At 41.9% G+C, this 18,985-nt stretch overlaps 1 protein-coding gene across 1 annotated transcript in view; it reads left to right on the forward strand.

Moving 5' to 3' along the window:
- The window catches only part of VWDE (von Willebrand factor D and EGF domains), a 51,047-nt gene extending 33,197 nt beyond the window's left edge, over positions 1 to 17,850 (forward strand). Inside the window, exons 16-31 of the mRNA XM_056857705.1 lie at positions 21 to 135; positions 2,065 to 2,315; positions 2,438 to 2,657; positions 3,416 to 3,553; positions 4,650 to 4,778; positions 6,005 to 6,676; positions 8,087 to 8,182; positions 8,364 to 8,459; positions 10,783 to 10,878; positions 12,826 to 12,921; positions 14,369 to 14,464; positions 15,575 to 15,670; positions 15,756 to 15,851; positions 16,861 to 16,956; positions 17,626 to 17,729; positions 17,822 to 17,850. Of these exons, the coding sequence (XP_056713683.1) occupies positions 21 to 135; positions 2,065 to 2,315; positions 2,438 to 2,657; positions 3,416 to 3,553; positions 4,650 to 4,778; positions 6,005 to 6,676; positions 8,087 to 8,182; positions 8,364 to 8,459; positions 10,783 to 10,878; positions 12,826 to 12,921; positions 14,369 to 14,464; positions 15,575 to 15,670; positions 15,756 to 15,851; positions 16,861 to 16,956; positions 17,626 to 17,729; positions 17,822 to 17,842 (2,418 nt within the window). The 3' untranslated portion in view covers positions 17,843 to 17,850. The remainder of the gene's footprint in view (positions 1 to 20; positions 136 to 2,064; positions 2,316 to 2,437; positions 2,658 to 3,415; positions 3,554 to 4,649; positions 4,779 to 6,004; positions 6,677 to 8,086; positions 8,183 to 8,363; positions 8,460 to 10,782; positions 10,879 to 12,825; positions 12,922 to 14,368; positions 14,465 to 15,574; positions 15,671 to 15,755; positions 15,852 to 16,860; positions 16,957 to 17,625; positions 17,730 to 17,821) is intronic.
- Positions 17,851 to 18,985: the final 1,135 nt, after the last annotated feature.

The following is an 18,985-nucleotide window of genomic DNA, read 5'->3' on the forward strand; positions in this document are numbered from 1 at the left end:
ATGCTGTTGTTTCTGCTAAGGAGAAAACATGCACCATAGATGGACTTTGTTACGGCGAAGGTGACACAAATCCTCTGAGCCCTTGCTTACTCTGCAGACCTGAAGTGTCAAAGTTAACTTGGTCAATTGCTGAAAGTAAGTGTCAGTTAGAAAGGCAGTTCAACCGTTCAGAATCTAACGGATTTGTGTTTTTCAAATTTTCGTAGCAAGTCCATTTTTCATCTTCTCACTGTTGTTTGCAGCGTAAATGCCATAATAAAAGGGACAGTAGCATCTCCAAAGAGTTTGAGATGTGAAGTGGGCAAACAATTGTGGTCCAAGAGCTGCTCCTTTCTGCAGAGAACGTCCCTGGGTGTCAGAAGCTGTTCATCTCCCTTATATACCTTTAGGATTTCACTTGATTAGTTCTACTGCCTACCAGCAGTTTTACATTATTTATTTTAACTAGTAGTTTTGTGTATGTTATTATTTACACTGTAAGCCCCGTGGCGCAGAGGGGTAAGCTGCAGTACTGCTGTCAAAACTCTGCTCACGACCTGAGTTCGATCCCAAGAGAAGTCATTTTCAGGTAGCGGCTCAAGGTTGACTCAGCCTTCCATCCTTCCGAGGTTGGAAAAATGAGTAGCTTGCTGGGGGTAAAGTGTAGATGACCGAGGAACGCAATGGCTAACCTCCCCCTAAACATAATCTGCCGAGTAAATATCATGATGTGACTTCACCTCATGTGTCAGTAATGATCCAGTGCTTGCACAGGGTAAGTACCTTTACAGTTACTTGCCTTTAAACCAACTTGAGTTCCTATAAGGTAGAAAGGGGGCTAATAAATGTTTTAAATAAATAAAATATGCTTCACAGTATGTAGCACCACAAGGTCTGGTATTGCTGCAGCAAGTATGAATTGGACCTCAGCCAGAGAATGATCACTGTTGACTGGCTCATGAGAAATGATGATAAATGTTGGGTAAAATTCACCATCTAGCATCTAGTAGCAGAGCTTTTTTTCCTTCTTGGGCAAGGATGGGAGTTCTTCATTGATTATTTTTTCATGGACTTGTGCTGTTTTACTCTGTCATGTATGCTTCTGAGAGGAACAGGCTTATTGACAGTGCCATCCTAAGCAGAGTTATGCCCTTTAAGCCTGTTGACTTGAATGAACTTAGAAGGGTATAACTTTGCTTAGGATTGCACTGTGAGTGATGCACTTTACTTACATGACAAGGTAGTGTGCATTTATGGTGCTTTGTATGATCATTGATAAACCACCATGAACTGTTTATTTGTCCCAGAGTAGAACAGATGTCTTTTTTCTTTTTTTAGTAAAGACCCAATGGGCTGGTTCACATTTTCTTTCCTTTGGGAGACCATTTATTGAAAGATTTTTATCCTGCCTTTCAGCAACAAGCTTCCATGGCTGCTAACAACAAAACAAGTTACCATTACAATTACAAGAATAAGACAATGGAAAGTCAGTGAAAACATCAGTTAATAACAGTCACCAAATATAGTATAGCCCATCAAGGTATCACTAGCTGAAATTAGTCTAGAGCAGGCAGGAGGGAAGAGGGCAAGCCAGTTTCTTGTAGACAGCCAACATGGGGTGGTGATCTGACTAGGATCTAGGAGACCCAGGTTTGAATCCCCCCTCTGCCATGGAAGCTTGCTGGATGAACTCAGGTCAGTCACTTTCTCTCACCCTACTTCACAGGCTTGTCGTGACAATAAAATGGAGGAGGACAATGCTGTAAGCCGCTTTGGGTCCCCATTGGGGAGGAAAGTGGTGTATGAATAGCTCAATAATAAATGGATGAGTTCCCCTTGCAGGAACGATCAATCTTCATGGTGTTCCTGTGTCAGCTGAGGCTGGGCTTCCAGGTTTTGCCTCCTGCCCCAACTACGTTCCTCAGTGCCATGGCTAGTGAAAAACAGCCTTGTGTTTATATTGCATAAAGTAAAGCACTTCATTCAGGCAGCACCTACTTGGGGTTGGGTCCCTAACATCTGAATAATCTTCTCATTTGGAGCCGCTTTTCATATTTCTCAGCACAGTGCAACTCTTTGTTTCAGATAACCAGCCTCCTGTAATTCAAAATCTTCAAGAAAGGCTGCAAACATTTTATGGGGAGAACTTCGTGTATCAGTTCATGGCCACAGACCCAGAAGGCTCGGCCATTGCCTTTTCCCTAAATTCTGGGCCCCCAGGTGCCAATCTTTCTCCCGCTGGACTCTTGATATGGAAGGCAGTGTCAAAAAACACCCAGAAATTTACTTTTTCTGTGACAGATGACTGCAATGCTGAAGCCAGAGGAACCATAGAGGTAGTGACTATTGTTGGGTTAGCTACCCAGCCCTACAATGCTGCAAATAAATAAGTCTGTTACTAATGTAATTTCTAGTTCTTGAGTAATAACCTACTGTGTTTACTGGACGTGTTTTGTAGGTCACCGTGAAACCGTGTGACTGTTTAAATGGTGGGTCTTGTGTGACAAATGTCAATTTCCCCCCTGGAAGTGGGAAATACATTTGTGTCTGCTTGCCAGGGTTTGAGGGTGACCTTTGTCAAGTGAATATTGACGACTGCGCATCCAGTCCGTGTGGCCTCGGCAGATGTCTCGATGGAATAAATAGCTTCCGCTGCGAATGTGCGCCTGGACTGCAGGGTGAATTATTCTATGTTCTGAATTTACACAGCAATTGTCCAATTACATGCATGATTTCAGGATTCAGTTACTGTGATATTTACCTAGGTAAAGCAAATATTTTCTCGAAATTGCTTACCCCAGTCTTCACATATGCCTGCCCGAGCCTTTTAAAACCACTGAGGAAGAAGGTGGAATTTTATGTAGGGGGTTTCTCGCTTAAAGGGAACCAGCATTCAAAAATTAAAACATTTAATTGTACATATAATATAAAGCACAAAACGGGGTGGTGGTGAATTTTTTTGTTTTTTGCATACCCGGGGTTGTCATCAGCCCAAAAGCCCAGGGCTCCCTCTCCATAAAACAATGTTAGTATAAGATACTTGAAAATTCTTTAATGTGAAATTTTTTCCCCCACAACCAGCATGGTGTAGTGGTTAAGAGTGGTGGTTTGGAGCAGGGGACTCTGATCTGGAGAACCGGGTTTCATTCCCCACTCCTCCTTATGAGCGGCGGAGGCTAATCTAGTGAACCAGGTTGGTTTACCCGCTCCTACACATGAAGCCAGTTGGGTAACCTTTGGCTACACACACACTCTCAGCCCCACCTACCTCACAGGGTGTCTGTTGTGGGGAGGGGAAGGTGATTGTAAGCTGGTTTGATTCTTCCTTAAGTGGTAGAGAAAATTGGCATATAAAAACCAACTCTTCTTCATGAAGTTAAATCAGAAATTTGAAATGGCTCGCTCCATTTTCCTTAATGTCTTTATTTCTGTTTAGGCAGGCATTGCCAAGGAGATATTGACGAGTGTGAATCAAGGTCCTGCTTCCCTGGTGTAGTTTGCTTCAATACTGCTGATTCCTATTATTGTGGCCCATGCCCAGAAGGCCTTTATGGAGATGGGAAAGAATGCTATGGTAAAATCTGGGAATTCCTCCCCCCACCCTTAAGACTGCAGTCATCTTACATTTAATTGAGTTTTGTTTGTTGCTGTAAGCATACCCAGCATACCCATACATGCTTAATGTAGCTGTTAGGAAGCCAGCCAGCAACATACCACAGTTATGTCCAGCTGCTAATTTCTCCAAAGCAGCAGCACAAAACAAGAGAAGGGGAGAAGGTGTTGCATGGAAGAGGTGCTAACTGCAGTTGGGCTTGAGAGCTACTGTTGCTGTTCTATGTGGTTGTTGTGCCACCTGCACTTATCCAACACAAATATTGTCTCTCAGCTAACAGACAAAATGACTGTGCTCATAAAAAAAAAAAGACTGTTTTCCTAATGTAATGCCTTGCTGATCAATTCTCTGAATCACAGCAGCATTTCCCTGCAATGAATATACACTTAGGCTCCATTTACAAATTTGTTGGGGGACCACACAAGGATTTTGCATCACACATGTGATGGGAGTATTTGTGCCTTCCGGTGCCTACCTGCTCTTTCCTGTTTGTAACCAAAGCAGGCAGGGAGAGGCATCCTCCTGCTGTTTTCACATCTACAGACAATCTTGTGGAGCTGCTGTTGGCTTCATTGTAAAAAAAACCACATTATCTATGTGGCTACACGTAAGTTTCACAGTGAAGCCAAAAGTGGCTTGATGGGGTGGCTAAAGCTGCTTCTCCATGCCTGGAAAATAGTTCTTGGTCCATAACGGTTTTCCCATACAACATATTTCCATTACAGGCTCTAGCTACATTGCAGGAACTGTACGGTTGCCGGCTGGCCAGAAAAAAAAGTCCTGTTCCTTTAATAACCCCTTAATGGGATGTTATTTGCCAGTTTGTGTTATTTACCTGTATGCTATGAAAAGCTTCAACTGCACATTTCCACACTTCAGGCCTCTAGTAAAGGAACAGGACATTTTTCTCCAAGCCAGTTGACAACCCTAAGTAGCTGTAGGATCTTTCCAGCCAGAGTTAGAAAGCCATATTGTTTATATAGTCCCTAGAAGGTTGAACACTGTCACCTGGAAGGTGAAAGTTGTTTGATAACCCTTTAAATTTTTTATCTCATAGTAGAAATCAAATCAACAAGTGAAGCTTCTTCTCATCCTTTGACTCCTGAAGATGTTTACAGCAAAAAAGGTGACCATATTGATCAAAGATACACAGTTACTGGTACCCCTACCGATGAAAATACCTCTGGCAAGTAAAGATCTCAGGTTTATGTTATTCATATACCTTTCTTATGATGGAAGAAGGGGAAACTTTGGATCATACTGAGCCCCTGCTAGCAAGAGAATATATTATTTTTAGCAAGGCCAGTGTTAGGTATGTGCCTCTTTTTTGCTTGTTTTGGGATGACCTTTGGGTTTATCTATATTCTCAGAAAGTTCAGAAACATTGCAGTGTTTTCGACAGTAGGGGAGGAACATGTTTCTGAACATGTTTCATCTGCCTTCAGCAGAGAAATTCATCCAATGGTTAGCTACTCATATGTGGAGACGGGGATCCTCTACATACAGTGTATTAGAAGGTGATGTAATTCGGTGTCTAACTGCTGAAGAGATTCGCTGATGGAAGGCAGCAGAAATATATTGGGAATAGCCTATAAAATTGTAATTGCACCTTATCGAGCGTGCTTCTTGCGTTTTTCCCATTCTTTTGTCACTACAGCTGCTTCAGTGTGTGTTTGCACTGTGTACAATGCTGGCAAGTTCTGTTAATGGCGAACAAATCAGATTCCCCGGTGTCCATGTCATGTGCTGTCAGCACTTGGGCCTGGGCCAAGCAGCTGGGGTATGTCTTCCACATGGTGCAAAATGTGCTCCTGTTTAATTTGCGATATTACAAGGAATCATTGGTTGCTTCTGCCAAACAGCATGCTTTTTCCGCAGTGGCCCTAAAAACGTTGCCACATGTTATGTAGGAGCAAACGGTGATGGAAAAACCTTGGTGCCAAGTAAAGTTAGCAAAGGGACAGGGAAACCGAGAAGGTTGTATGTCAACACAGGCACCATTTTTAAGCTTTGTGGATTTCACATGCCATTAAATTAACATGCAAATTTTTAAGCTAAATAAGTCTAAAGATACCTAGTTTATTAATTTTTTTAAAAGTCAACTAAATGTGTCAGCTGAAAATACTAGAAACATTAATTATTGAATTTGTTACTTATAAAATTATAAGTGGATAAGGGAACTGAGTTGTTTTTCTTTTGAAACTTTTTTCTTAGATTATGTTTCAAACTGTTCCATGTAGAAGACGAACAAATTTAAAGAGTTAACTTTTGTTTAAAGAGTTTCTAGTACATTCATCAAATTATGCCTGAATGATAAATACAGAAGGCTGCTACTTTAACCAATCTGAGAGTATTTCCTACAAAATGTAGATCTGATAATGCTGTTTTTCTGTCTTCTCTGCTGCTTGGCAGGTTTCCTGCAGCATTCCACTACGGCGTTTCCAAATACTGCAAACTTTCCTTCTAATCCTGCAGATGTTCCCAACAGTTTTATTCCCACAGAAATAGCCAAGAGCACTCCATCAGCTTCCATAGCTCAGACAACTATATCTTCAAAGTTGCTCATTTCGCAGAGAGCAGCTTTTAGAAAGCCTGTTAGGAGTGGATTCAGTACCGCAAACATCCATTCTGGTAATGCAGGCAAAGGCTCTGTGTCCAACTCTGTGCTTAATGTGTCATTTAGGAATAATGCAGAGTCTCCTGGGAGAATGACAAAGACACCAGCTCAGGTAGTGAGATCTTACTCTCCCTTAGAGGCCAGCGTCATGCTGAGCAGCAAAGTGAACATAATCAATGGGACATTAGTAACAAACAAAGAACCAGAAGGAAGAAGTGATGGCAAGCATCAGAGCCCTTTTGGCAAGCATAGAGACAACCTTGTGCTGTCCACCTTTGATACATTTGCTCTGCTACCCAAAGGGTCTGGGACAGGTCAAAAATTAGACGCAACAGCAGTCCCACAGTTACTAACCTGCGCAGATTTACCCTGTTTTCCTGGTGTTCCTTGTGAATCAAATGAAGAGGGGAGCTTCAGATGTGGCCGTTGCCCTTTTGGCTATTTTGGAGACGGTATCATTTGTATAGGTATGGATAATTATAGTAATATGTGTGCAGTGAATGATTATGTGTTTATGCTTAATTTTCATGATGCAGTGCAGAAATGGGCCCTTTTGCATGTGTGTCTACACTCCCAAAGAATGTTAATGCAGTAATCCGGAGTATATGAGATTTTCATTCATTATTATGAGCAAACTACAGGGTAACTCTAAGGTGTCTTATTCTCTCTATGCTCCTAAGAAGCCTATGAGTCCCACTTTACCAACAGTGAGCTCAGAGTAATAGCACAATCCTCCTATGGGCTGTTGTGTGAGTTGAAGAATAGATGGGACCTGGTACAAAAATCTTTCATCATTGTAATGCCCTAAGTAACCACTTAACACACATTATGCAGGTGGAGCAAAAGACTTTTCAGACTGTTTTTGTGTGCTTTGGAAAATAACTGACTGCCTGGGGATCACTATTCCCGCCCAAAGTGTAGCACTTTAGGGCAGTTGTTGTTCTGTGCAAAAACTACTATGAGTTATGAAGACAGCATTCATGGCAAGACAGGAGAGCCGTAACACTAAATGCAATCCTGTGAGCAAGATCATTGAAATGGCCTCCCCAAAGGGCAATCCTCTGTTCAAAGCCAATCACATCCTGTGCCCTTCCTATTTATGATGAATGCTCAGTGTTCCCCACACATTGTGGAGTAGCTTCAAACAAGATGGTTTCTGTCTTCCATTGGTTCCCTAGGCCAGGGGTTTTCAACTGGTGGTACGTGTAGCACCTGTGGGATGCAGAAAAAGTCTCAATGGGTTATAGGGTTTTCATAACAATTACTAACAGTTGTTCTCTGTAAGATGCCTTCTTCACCTGCAAATGTGACATGACGCCTCCTGCTGATTCTACCTGCCATGGATTATCCATCTACTACACTTGCTCTTAGCCAAAAGGCCGAGATGTGATGATTATCCATCTGTGATCTTTTGGCATGCTGGTAGTAACTTCCAGTGTTTCTCTGAATTCCCTGTTCCCCTCGCCTGCCAACAAATGTCTTTGATGTGCTGCTTCCCGCTGACTATCTGCCAGGGATTATCCATTGTACTTCTGCAGTTGTTTATATCAGAACTTAACTGTAAATGATAGCTATAATAACTGAATCCTTCTAAACATAAAAATGTCCTCTAGCATGGTGAGACCTACGTTCTTTGATAGAGTGTTTTGTGGGCTGTAAGCTATAAAAGATTAAGAACCACTGCCCTAGACAATGGTAGGATAACTTGAACTTCACCAGCCTTTCAGATGCACAGACTGATTTAAAGTATGCCTGGGTGTCTTTACGAAGGCAAGACTTTTAGCTAATTCTGTGCCATGTACACTGAAAATGAATACACTACAGTAGATTTCAGCTGGTCAACTGATTTCATTTTCCCTTTCTTCCAACTCATATAGCAATATGCAGGCATACATGTGGTAAAAACATGAAATGTGTGGCACCCAATACCTGCCGATGCAAATCTGGATACTCGGGCCATGGTTGTCAGGTTGGTAAGTATAATTCATGTTGTGCCAGTGATAACCACCTGGAGGACCATGTTTAGCCAAAGTTGGTTGAAAAATGCACTGTGTGTGTAAAGTGCCGACAAGTCGCATCCGACTTATGGCGACCTCTGCGCTACTTTATTAAAATAACCCTCATATATCTAATATTTATTTTTGTTTTATACAGCTGTTTGTCAACCAGAGTGTAAAAACCATGGGAAATGTGTCAAGCCTAATGTATGCGAATGTCTCCCAGGATTCAGTGGTTCCATCTGTGATGAAGGTAGCTGGACATCATCTTTAACATTCACAAAATGACTCACAATGTGTATTGATTCCCAGAAATTGTAATGTTTCCAAAGCACACAAAAACAGTGTGAGAAGTTTATTTATTTTAAACATTTGTATCCAGCCCTTCTGCTGAATAAAATCAGCCCTCAAAGCAATTAACAGTATAAATCAAATAAATGATAAGATCATAAATAAAAGAAAGAAGACTTCAGAAACGCATACACAGAAGATAAAAATGAGAGACAGTGTTGTATAGTGGTTAGAGTATCACACTAGGACACTCTGGGAGACTCCTGGTTCTGATCCCTGTTCTGCCTTGGATGCTTGCTGGACTGATCTTGGGCAAGTCACACCCTCTCAGCCCAACCTACCTCACTGGGTTGTTGTGAGGATGATATGGAGGAGAGGAGAAAACACAAATAGTGAAATAAAGTGCAAGAAGCAGACAGTATAATCAGATTAGGTTAAGGGAGAAAACTGTTAAGGGCTGGACAGAACAAAACAGGTTTTAGAAGAATTGAAGTGAAGGGTCATGGTGAGCTTCCTGACATAAGGAGTCCCGAATCTGGGGGCCACCTCTGAAAATGCCCTGCTTTGTACGCTAGCCAACCTACCTGGCCTCTCACTGAGGGCACAGCAGAGCACGGCACCACATGATCTCAAAGCCCCCATAAAGTTTGAATTAGGTCTGGAAGTCTGAAGAGCATCAGGCGTCAACAACGATCAGACTCTCCATGGTCACGCTCCGTGATTGGAGGTGTGGGGAAGCAAGAGAGATACAGCCATACTTATTCTGGGCCAGAAAAGCACAATCAAACCAAGTAGGAGTTGAGTTTGGGCTCAGCTTTCCACTGCCAATCCTGAGCAGCGTTACTCCTTCTAAGTCTGTAACTCTGCTTAGTATGTGGCCTTTTATGCAGGGATGTTTCCCCGCAGTCACCCTGCCGACTGTTTTGGGACTTCCCTTTGCTTATGCATGCCTTTTCCTACGGTCATATGTCGCCTCCCTCTCCCTGTGCATTTTGTCCGCATTTTCCAGATGCTGTTTTAGCCGGAATCTGGAAAATGCTGGCCAAACGCACGGGGAGAGCGAGGCAACCTCTGACAGGCGGAAAAGGCATGCATAATCAAAGGGAAGCCCCAAAGCAGTCAGCAGGGTGACCGTGAGACAAAGTCTCATCCAAGAAGCAAGTTGCTTAGGCTAAGGGTTGTAAGGGTCCCCTGACCCTTGGCAGAATTTCAGGACCTTTAGTAGGCTGCAGCAAGAGGAAAGAAGTAGGAAATTCCCATTCTGCATACTTCAGTTTTCTTGAGGTAAAGGCCCTTCTTGAGCTAAAGGCCCTTCTATAATTATTTATCTCTAAATAGTGGAGATAGGCTGCTGGTGCTAGGATGTATTTAGAATGGAGGGGTGCCATGAATAGAGGTGCCCTTGCTAAATCTGCTTGTCTCTCAATGTCTTTAATCCTTAGGTTATAATTAATTTAGCTTGTTCCCACCCTAACTGAAGTAGTGCTACGGGTGTAAAACCCAAGTTATTTAATTTGTCTTCTGTAGCTATCACCCATTTTGACCTAAAGGTGTCACAAAGGATCAGTGGGAGAAGACCCTTAGGGTTGAAGTTAATTTTTAGTCAGAGATAAATCGAGGACAGGACAATCCTTGCCTCCACCTTCACCATGCCAGTTTCCAAATGGATCAAAGCATTTGGAACACATCTTGGCAATTGTAGGGCGGCTCTAAGGAACTTGGATTGCACACGCTCAATGGGAGTAAGACAAGATGGTGGAGAATCGAGTTGGGTTCCATATAGCATTTGTGCTAGGGTTTTCGCCTGATAAAATTTAAGTGCTGCTGAGGTTTGTTGGATTTTATGCCTATTATCTGAGTACATAGCCTCCTTTCTTATTCCTTAGTGCATGCTTAATTTGGAATAGCACTTGAGGCCTCAAATCTGCCTTTGAGCCTTTTTACCATGAAACCACTTAGATGTGATCAGAATGTTTGAACTGCATTATGGTCTTCAATTTCTGTTGGCTCTACTGGGAAACCATGGAGTGAATTGTTGATTTTCTCACTGTTAATGTTATTAGAGTTGTGCCCATTTTATATCCATGCCTCTGGTTAAAACATTAGATAGAGTTTTGTTTTCTGTGCTTCCAGTATTACAAGAAGCAGCTGCAATAAAAGATGACTGTTTCAGATTCTTCGCATTGAACGGAGTCCCATGTTTTATCTTTTGTTAGAAAAAAAAGTTTGATTTTAATGGACGTTTTGCAGCTGATTTCTTGAACAGCCTAATTTTGCATCTGCAGCACGTTGTGATCCACCTTGCCAACATGGAGGGACGTGTCTGGCTAAAAACCTCTGCACTTGCCCATATGGTTTTGTAGGTCCACGATGTGAAACAAGTAAGTGAATAAAAATGTGAGAATTGGAGTGAAAAGCGACATGGTACCATCAGATACGCAACACTTCTCAAAGAATCCACAGCAAGTAAATGTCAGATTAGCAATTAGACAACAACTCTTGCTATTGCTTGACTGAACTCATCCTGTAGTCAGGCAAAGTGAATTTTAGCTGGCCTGTAGCATTTTGGTTGGTTAGTTTGGTCTTAGATACTTCAAATATATCCAAGAATTTGAAGCTTCTACCAAAAAGGTTTAGCTATTAGGGTGGAATATAAATCAGTGTCCTTTCTTGTAAGGCCTTGCCTTTAGAATCCTGTTTTTGGATTCCTAGTCAATATTTCAATATTTATTCCTCTTTATTTTATTATGAAGTCAGCAGAGAAGAAGTGATACCATGAGAAAGACTAGCTCAAAATGCTTGCCAGGCTACACAAACACAATTTCTGTAAGTGGCAAGAGAACAGCATCCACAATATATTCGCTTATTGAGTTATGTATTCGCCACTGATAATTTCACTTTATTCTTGCTTGATGTTACTGCACTATTATTTTTAACATAGTGTGTTTTGGTTTATATTGCTGAGGCAGGAGTTTATGGTTTATTAGTGATTATTACATTTCTTATATTCATGATCCATCTTGAGAGCCAGCGTGGTATAGTGGTTAAGAGCAGTGGTTAGGAGTGGTGGACTCAAATCTGGTGAACCAGGTTGGTTTCCCAACTCCTACACATGAAGACAGCTGGGTGACCTTGAGTTAGTCACAGTTCTCTTAGAGCTCTCTCAGCCCCACCTACCTCACAGGTTGTGTGCTGTAGGGAGAGGAAAGGAAGGTGCTTGTAATCTGGTTTGATTCTTCTTTAAGTGGTAGAGAAAGTAGGCATATAAAAACCATCTCTTCTTCTTCGTTTGGGAAAATCAAGTATACGCATATTTTAAGTAAATACATAAAACATCTCCATGACAGGAATTTATAACATAGGTATTAAATACTGGTAGGAAATGAACACGCTCTTATGTATACTATAGTAGTTGTAACTATTGCCGATATCTAGTGGTTGACTGTATATATAGTTCTGACAGGAATTAACAGCACAGCCAAGTTGTATGTACTCCAAAAACCCAGTATGTCTCAAAAGCCTTATCAGCAATACATTGAAATTAATTTTTTCCTGACAAATATATCATCCTGACTCGCCACAGAACTTTGAGGGGAAAGAGGAAATTTTGTAATCTTGCAATCTAGAAGGGAATGTGGCTTGCATGTGATAGTTCTTTATCGTGATGTGGTCCATTTTTGTCCTGTTTTAAAAACTTACCATTTGTACAAAAGTTTTTGAGACTGCTGTCTTTCGAACGTTCTAGGAGCACTTGCAGGGGTGGGGAGGTGCATTCCCTAGTCTGTTTCCAAGATTTTTCATTGCATGGAAGTGTCACTAATCTTGTATACCTGCCCTGTATCGACGTCTCGATTATTTTCACACATCATAAACAAGACGGAGTTTGTGATGAGCACAAAAATGGTTTATTGTTGGCTTGTGCACTCATACCCTTCTCCTGACTATCACTTCCCTTGTGCAAAGAGTGTGATGGAAGACTTCCCGCTGCTGAAGTCTTTAAGCAAACTCAGATGTGTTATAATGTTCAAGTGGAAGCTTCTGTGGAATTCCACCCCCACCCCCAGCAACTGGAATTTTAAATTAGGAGTAAATTAGAAGAGTCCAGCAGAACAGAGCATGTAATTCTGGCAACATTCATGCTTATAATGAACAAAAAGTCCAGGTGGTTTGTAATGTGTGAATTCAGTCCTTGTGATGCAGTTCTCATTACTAAAATCCGTGGGGCAAAAAACTGGGGAATTTTTGGGATGCATTACAGCTGTAAAATATGATAGTCTCTTTTATATACTAGCTTCTTTTTAAAAAAAAATTTTTTTTGCTTGATACAGTGGTATGCAACAGGCACTGTGAAAATGGCGGTGAATGTCTTACTCCAGATGTCTGCCAGTGCAGAGTTGGCTGGTATGGACCCACATGTAGTACAGGTAAAAAGCACCCTCCAGAGGGAATTGCCTTGCAATAAAACTGCACTTACATGGTTACAAAAAGAAGCATGAACAACTAAAAATAATAATAATAAAATCCCCAGTTGTAATATTATAATGCAAGAACCAGAACTCTTACTTAAACTACTGTAGACTAAGGGGGGGGGGACTGATTCCCGTAGGAACTTCATTAGTTATACTTTGTTCTGCATTGCTTTGTGATATATCGGCCACTAGAAGTATTGATTCAGGGTCGAATTAAGATCTGCCTCTCAAGCCCTACTGTCTGTGCTCCCTCCTTCAGAGGGGAGGCGGCTGGCGTTTAGAGACAAGGCATTTTCTGTGGTGGCCCCTTGCCTTTGGAATTCCCTCCCACTTGAGGCTTTCCTGGTACCTAATTTATTTTAGGCGCCAGGCTAAAACTCATCTTTTTACCTAGGCTTATTATTAGGGGTCTATCAGCTTTTTAATGGTTTTATGGATAGTTTTTTATGCTGCTTTTGTCTGTTTGGCATGTGTCTTTTAATGGCGGCACAGAAATAATTATGGTACAGGTATTCATAGAGGCTCAGTCTGTCAGAGCCTGCTTTAGCTCTAGTTTGATATCCTCTTCTGCCTTCAAGGTTGATTCTTTTTTAATCTCTCACACAGAAGATGAGGTGTCACCTGGCCAGTTTTAAGTAGCCTCATCAGGATGGTTTCTGGCGTTGGTTTGCTCTGTTTGCATTTTTTATGTTTGTGTTTTTGTCCTCCTGGAACATGATGATGATGCATGTTTATTTCTTTACTGTTTAAATTTATCAGTCCACCTTCTAACCCAAGGATCTTGAGACAACTTAAAACGTCAGTTACAATAAAATAAAAACAAAACAACAAAAGAAATACCTTAGCAAAAACAGTCAGTACAAGAAACCCACAATGGAGTAGATCAGATAGCAGCATAGTTTACACAGCATTAGTGCCTGGGTGAATAGCCAAGTTTTTTTTACTTGGCCCCTAAAAACAGTTAAGGTAAGACATGACGAGGCAGTTCAATAAACAAGATGCCACCACTGAGAAGGCCTTGTCACCAACTGCTAATATTTTATTTCCATAAGTGGGCACCCAAATTCAGGCCTCTAATAAAGATCTTTAAAAGTTGGCAGTTAATATTCAGCTAATAGAAAGACAACTATAACTGTACCTATATTTAAATATGCAATGAAGGCAAATAGGCATAGCCTTTGTGGGAGGGCAGGGGGTGGGAAGAAATAATAAGTGAGCTTGCAAACAACAGTTTGAAATAAACTATATGCCAGCTCTCCTGTCCTTTGCTCACTATAGCTAAGTTATTTACAAGAGCATTTGCCTGCAGAAAAAATGAAATACTTTTATTTAGTTACACACATTTACAATTAACATTTTTTAAAAAAATTATATTTCTATTTCCCTTCCTTATCTTTTGTAGCGGTGTGTGACCCAGTATGCCTCAATGGTGGATCGTGCGTTAAACCAAATACTTGTCTTTGCCCCAAAGGATTTTTTGGTGCCTATTGTCAAAATGGTAATTTTTTTCTTCATTTTTAGAAAGAAAATGTTGCATCCATATGTGCTGTTGCTCAGGCATGACAGTTTTTATGTCAGTGGAAAAAGCACACACTTTAGCAGAGGAGGAGGGTTTATTTTTTGCTGATTGCCCCTTCTGATTGTGGACACCCCCCACGCAAGAAATGGATTGCCCCACCCAGGAAGGCCCCCTCTGACCCCCAGGAATGGAATGGCAGGCTTTTCAATGGGCTATAGTGGGGAAGTCCCATTCACTGAACTTTGCTTGTGGTACTTCTGACACAATCCAAAGAAAGTAATTGATTATATGTTTTCCCCCTTCTGTTTTCAGGGAAACCAAATGGATGGAATAATGCAGTTTGAATCATATAATGCATGAGATGTCACTGTTTAGAGACGATCAGTCATTTACATTCCTATACTGGAAAGGGATTTGTGGGTAGTGCATACTTGTCATGCTGTGAGTCAGTTCTGGACTTGGTTGAGGTCCAGAGCTAAGAAGCATATTGTTTCTGATGCAAGACACTCTGACTAACGTCTAGGAAAGTGGGTCTTTGCCAGGTGTTTGGTAGCCAATGGAAAGTGATCTGTTGCACAAACAGTATTGGATTCAGACTGAAAGCTTAATACCGTCAGGCTCCACCCTTTTCCATCCAAAAGCCTTAGCAAGTATAGATTGCCTCCTCAGGCTATAGTAATCACCTCGCTCTTCCCCCATTAGCCTTCTAAGGTTGGCACAACCAGTCCAGATTAAAAGATCATGTTGTCAGTGAATGGCCACAAGTTGAGGTCACAGAATAATCTTGTTTATCCCTGATGCCTTACAGGATAAAACAGAGGAGAGGAGATAAAAATGTTGCGAGGATAAAATGGAGGAGAGGTGGGGTATAAAATAAATAAATACTTGATGATGGGGAAATTATTATGCCAGCCTGTAGTTGGGAGATCCTCTTTTTAGTAGGAAGCAAGATAGAATTGGTTCGTAAACACCCCCGTCCATCCTGTCCTTGCATGGGGCTCAAATCCTAGCAGAAGGAAATGAAAATGACATATTCCAGTTCTGCTGGACTTGAGCCTGTAATTAATTTTTGTCTCTCTTCTCTTTTAGCTATCTGCAGCCCTTCTTGTAAGAATGGGGGTCACTGTATGAGAAATAATGTTTGCACTTGTCCCGATGGCTACATTGGCAGGAGATGTGAAAAAAGTAAGGCTGTTTCAAAATGCTTAAAGAAATGCCGTCAGATTTGATACTTGGCACTATGTAATTTCTAAACGTGCTTTGGTTGCAGGTATCTGTGACCCAGTGTGTGTGAACGGAGGGAGATGCGTGGGCCCAAATGTTTGTTCTTGCCCTTCAGGATGGAGGGGCAAAAGATGCAACACTCGTACGTATTTCTCCCTGCACCTTGGAACATAAAAAAGGAAGCCTGTGGCTAAATTGGTACATAAAAGCACTTGGGCCGATCTACAGCAATAAGTGGCATTTAATTTACATTCAGCTGTAATTGGAGGGCATCTTCTCTGCCGCTGAATGTGATCCTCAGGGTTTTCCTGTCTAAATGATGGAAGTGGGTCATACCTTCAGTAGCAAAATAGCTTGTGTAGGTTTCCTGTTTTTTTGTTTTTTTTTTGGTCTTGTTTCTGAAGTATGCAAGCTTTGGATGCTCAGCTTAATATCTCACATGCCCAGCTTGTCTCCTTAAGAATCTTTTGTAGAAGCCACCACAGTTCTGAGACAGATTCTGATTCAGAAAACATCAAACCCTGGCAGAGGCTTTATTCCACTGATAAAAATGAAATTATAACACACTTCATCAGCCCCACATACAAAGCAAACCCCAGGGGGTGGGGAGTAGAATAGAAGAGGGTTTATGCCATGTGTGGAGGCCCCCTTCGATTGAAAAAATATCATCTGCTTCAGATCCCTCTATGAATCTTGCCTTGTTCATCATTCTTGTAAGAACCCAGCCAACCGATGGTAGCTAGGTTAAAGAGCAGCCACATGTAGTTAGAGGTGTGGTTTGAACAAGGATATATCTTTTCAAATGCATTTTAAAGGGTATAATTTGATGACCTGGATGGCCCAGGCTAGCCTGATCTCGTCAGATCTCAGAAGCTAAGCAGGGTCAGCCCTGGTTAGTATTTGGATGGGGGACCACCAAGGAATACCAGGGTTGCTGTGCAGGGGAAGGCACTGGCAAACCACCTCTGTTAGTCTCTTGCCATGAAAACACCAAAAGGGGTCTCCATAAGTCGGCTGCAACTTGACGGCACTTTACACACACACACACAATTTGATTGCACTCTTCCACGTTCATCAGTTCCTTCAGAGATTTTGAGTGATTAGGGATATTCAAGGTGTCCTTCATTGTGTGTATGGTCTGTCTTATGCAGCTATATGCCTTCAGAAGTGCAAGAATGGAGGAGAATGTATTGGGCCAAGTACTTGCCATTGCCCTCAAGAATGGGAAGGAATTCACTGCCAAACACGTGAGTCAGCTGTAATGTTTGGATTGTAGTGTAAAAGCGGATATTTCTGCTAGAGCAACCGTTACTGGCTTGCATTACATCATGAGAACACATCCTGTGATTCGGTCTTTACTTGTACAATATAAAGAATTTACTGAAGCAAGTTAACAGTGTCAACAACCCCTGCAAGATCAGGCACTCTTGCAATTCATGCTGGGATACCTCCAGCTATACAAATACAGAGGTTGAGATTTCAGTTCCATTGAGAAATCTAGTAAGCTATAAATGACCAATAAAATCAGTATGGGGTAAAGCTGAAATACCCTGCAATATCTTGTCTGTTTTAGTCAAGGCAACGTATTCCAGGTATTCAGAATGGAGTGACACTCTCAGATTCTTTATGGTTGCAACCTGTTTTATTCAAAGCTTAAGAAAAGCCCAGAATAGTTGATGTGGCATAGTGTGGTATGTATTGTTCTCTGCATAGCTACGTCACTTGGAATCTTTGCTTTGTTCCACAGAGGCATCTCTGTCTTGTGGCTTTTGGAAGTTTGAACTAGCCCTTCCTTTCTGACCTCAAGCCGCCAAATAGTTCCTTGCACTAGAAGCACCACTATTCCCAAGTAGATTCCCTGGTTGTGGCAACTAAGCACAGCAATTATTGCAGAATAACACATTTGTATATTTCAGCTGTGTGCAACAGGAAATGTCTGTATGGAGGGACGTGCATACGGCCTAATGTATGCTCTTGCCGTCCTGGTTACGCTGGAGTCATCTGTGGGAAAAAAATCCGGGTAATTATAGAGCAGATAGTCAACACTTTAAAGGGATATGGGGAGAATTAAGATGTGTTCTGATTGGTCTGCGCTTTTGCTTTTATTTCAAGGTACAACAATATCACGCTTGAAGAACCATTATCTGGATCATCATGCTTTATGGACTGCCAGGTTCTTGGATGTAGAGAGGTTCTCTCAAGGCACTATTACATAAAGGGCACAGCCCTGCCCCTTCTTCAAGAGGGCTGAATACAGAGAGCTTCCATATAAGTTTATTAAAGCTGTCCCCTTTCCTCACTTTGCTAGCCCTCTGTGCTGGAAATACCACTGCTATGCTGGACACTGCTTCAGCCTTCCCATCTATTCATGTTAAGCAGAACCCACCCCCACCCCCGCCAACTCACCTGTAAAAATCCAGTAGCCTCTGGCTTTCTAGGTTCATGTTGTACAAAGTCCTTGCATGGGTCCAGAGGGATTGGGCTACTAGATTCTTCTACAAGAAGTGAGAGACGGTTGTAGGTTAACTGCAGATGGCTGGCTGTGTTGCAGCATGGCTGAGTTGATACAGCAGCAGGGCACCCAAAGCAAGGCCAAGTGGTGGGTAATTGGGAGATCTGTGGCACGCTCCTATTCGGAGCCTCTTTGTACTTTGCTCTCTGCCTGCATGAGGTGCTGGGTCACGCCCCAAGTTTGTTGAGACAGAGACGTGGTCATGAGAAGTGCAGCTTTAAAACATTCAGCATGGTTTTAAAAACACAGAGAAACGTAATATACCATTATGCCTCTGTGTTTGGTTTTTTTTTCTGCTACCTCAGCCTTCCGCAGCTTTTAATTTTTTAATTGGGTTTTTGGCTATGATGGAAGATTTATATTTACAGCGCAACTCACACAAAGGCTGGGTTAGACAAAGACCACTGTAAATTATATTCCTTGGGATCCTGTCTAGTAAGTTTGCAGGCGCCTCTGATAGGTTAGCCATGGAATGTGGTACCTTGGACCGTACAGAACACATCCTTGGCGTTTCAGCCAGCTGTTGACAATAACTTGAAAAAAGCATTCCATCCCAACCTTCAGTCAAGAAACGTCATCTGTATCTGAAACTTTGGAACAGTTATGCATTTACTTAATGGTGCTGGAATGTTATATTTAAGAGACAGCGCAGGTAATGGTTAAGAGTGGTGGTTTGGAGCAGTGGAGAACCGGGTTTGATTCCCCACTCCTCCACATGAGCGGCGGAGTCTAATCTGGTGAACTGGATTTGTTTCCCCACTCCT

The sequence above is a fragment of the Euleptes europaea genome, chromosome 11 (assembly GCF_029931775.1).
Source record: "Euleptes europaea isolate rEulEur1 chromosome 11, rEulEur1.hap1, whole genome shotgun sequence".
NCBI classification, from domain to species: domain Eukaryota; kingdom Metazoa; phylum Chordata; class Lepidosauria; order Squamata; family Sphaerodactylidae; genus Euleptes; species Euleptes europaea.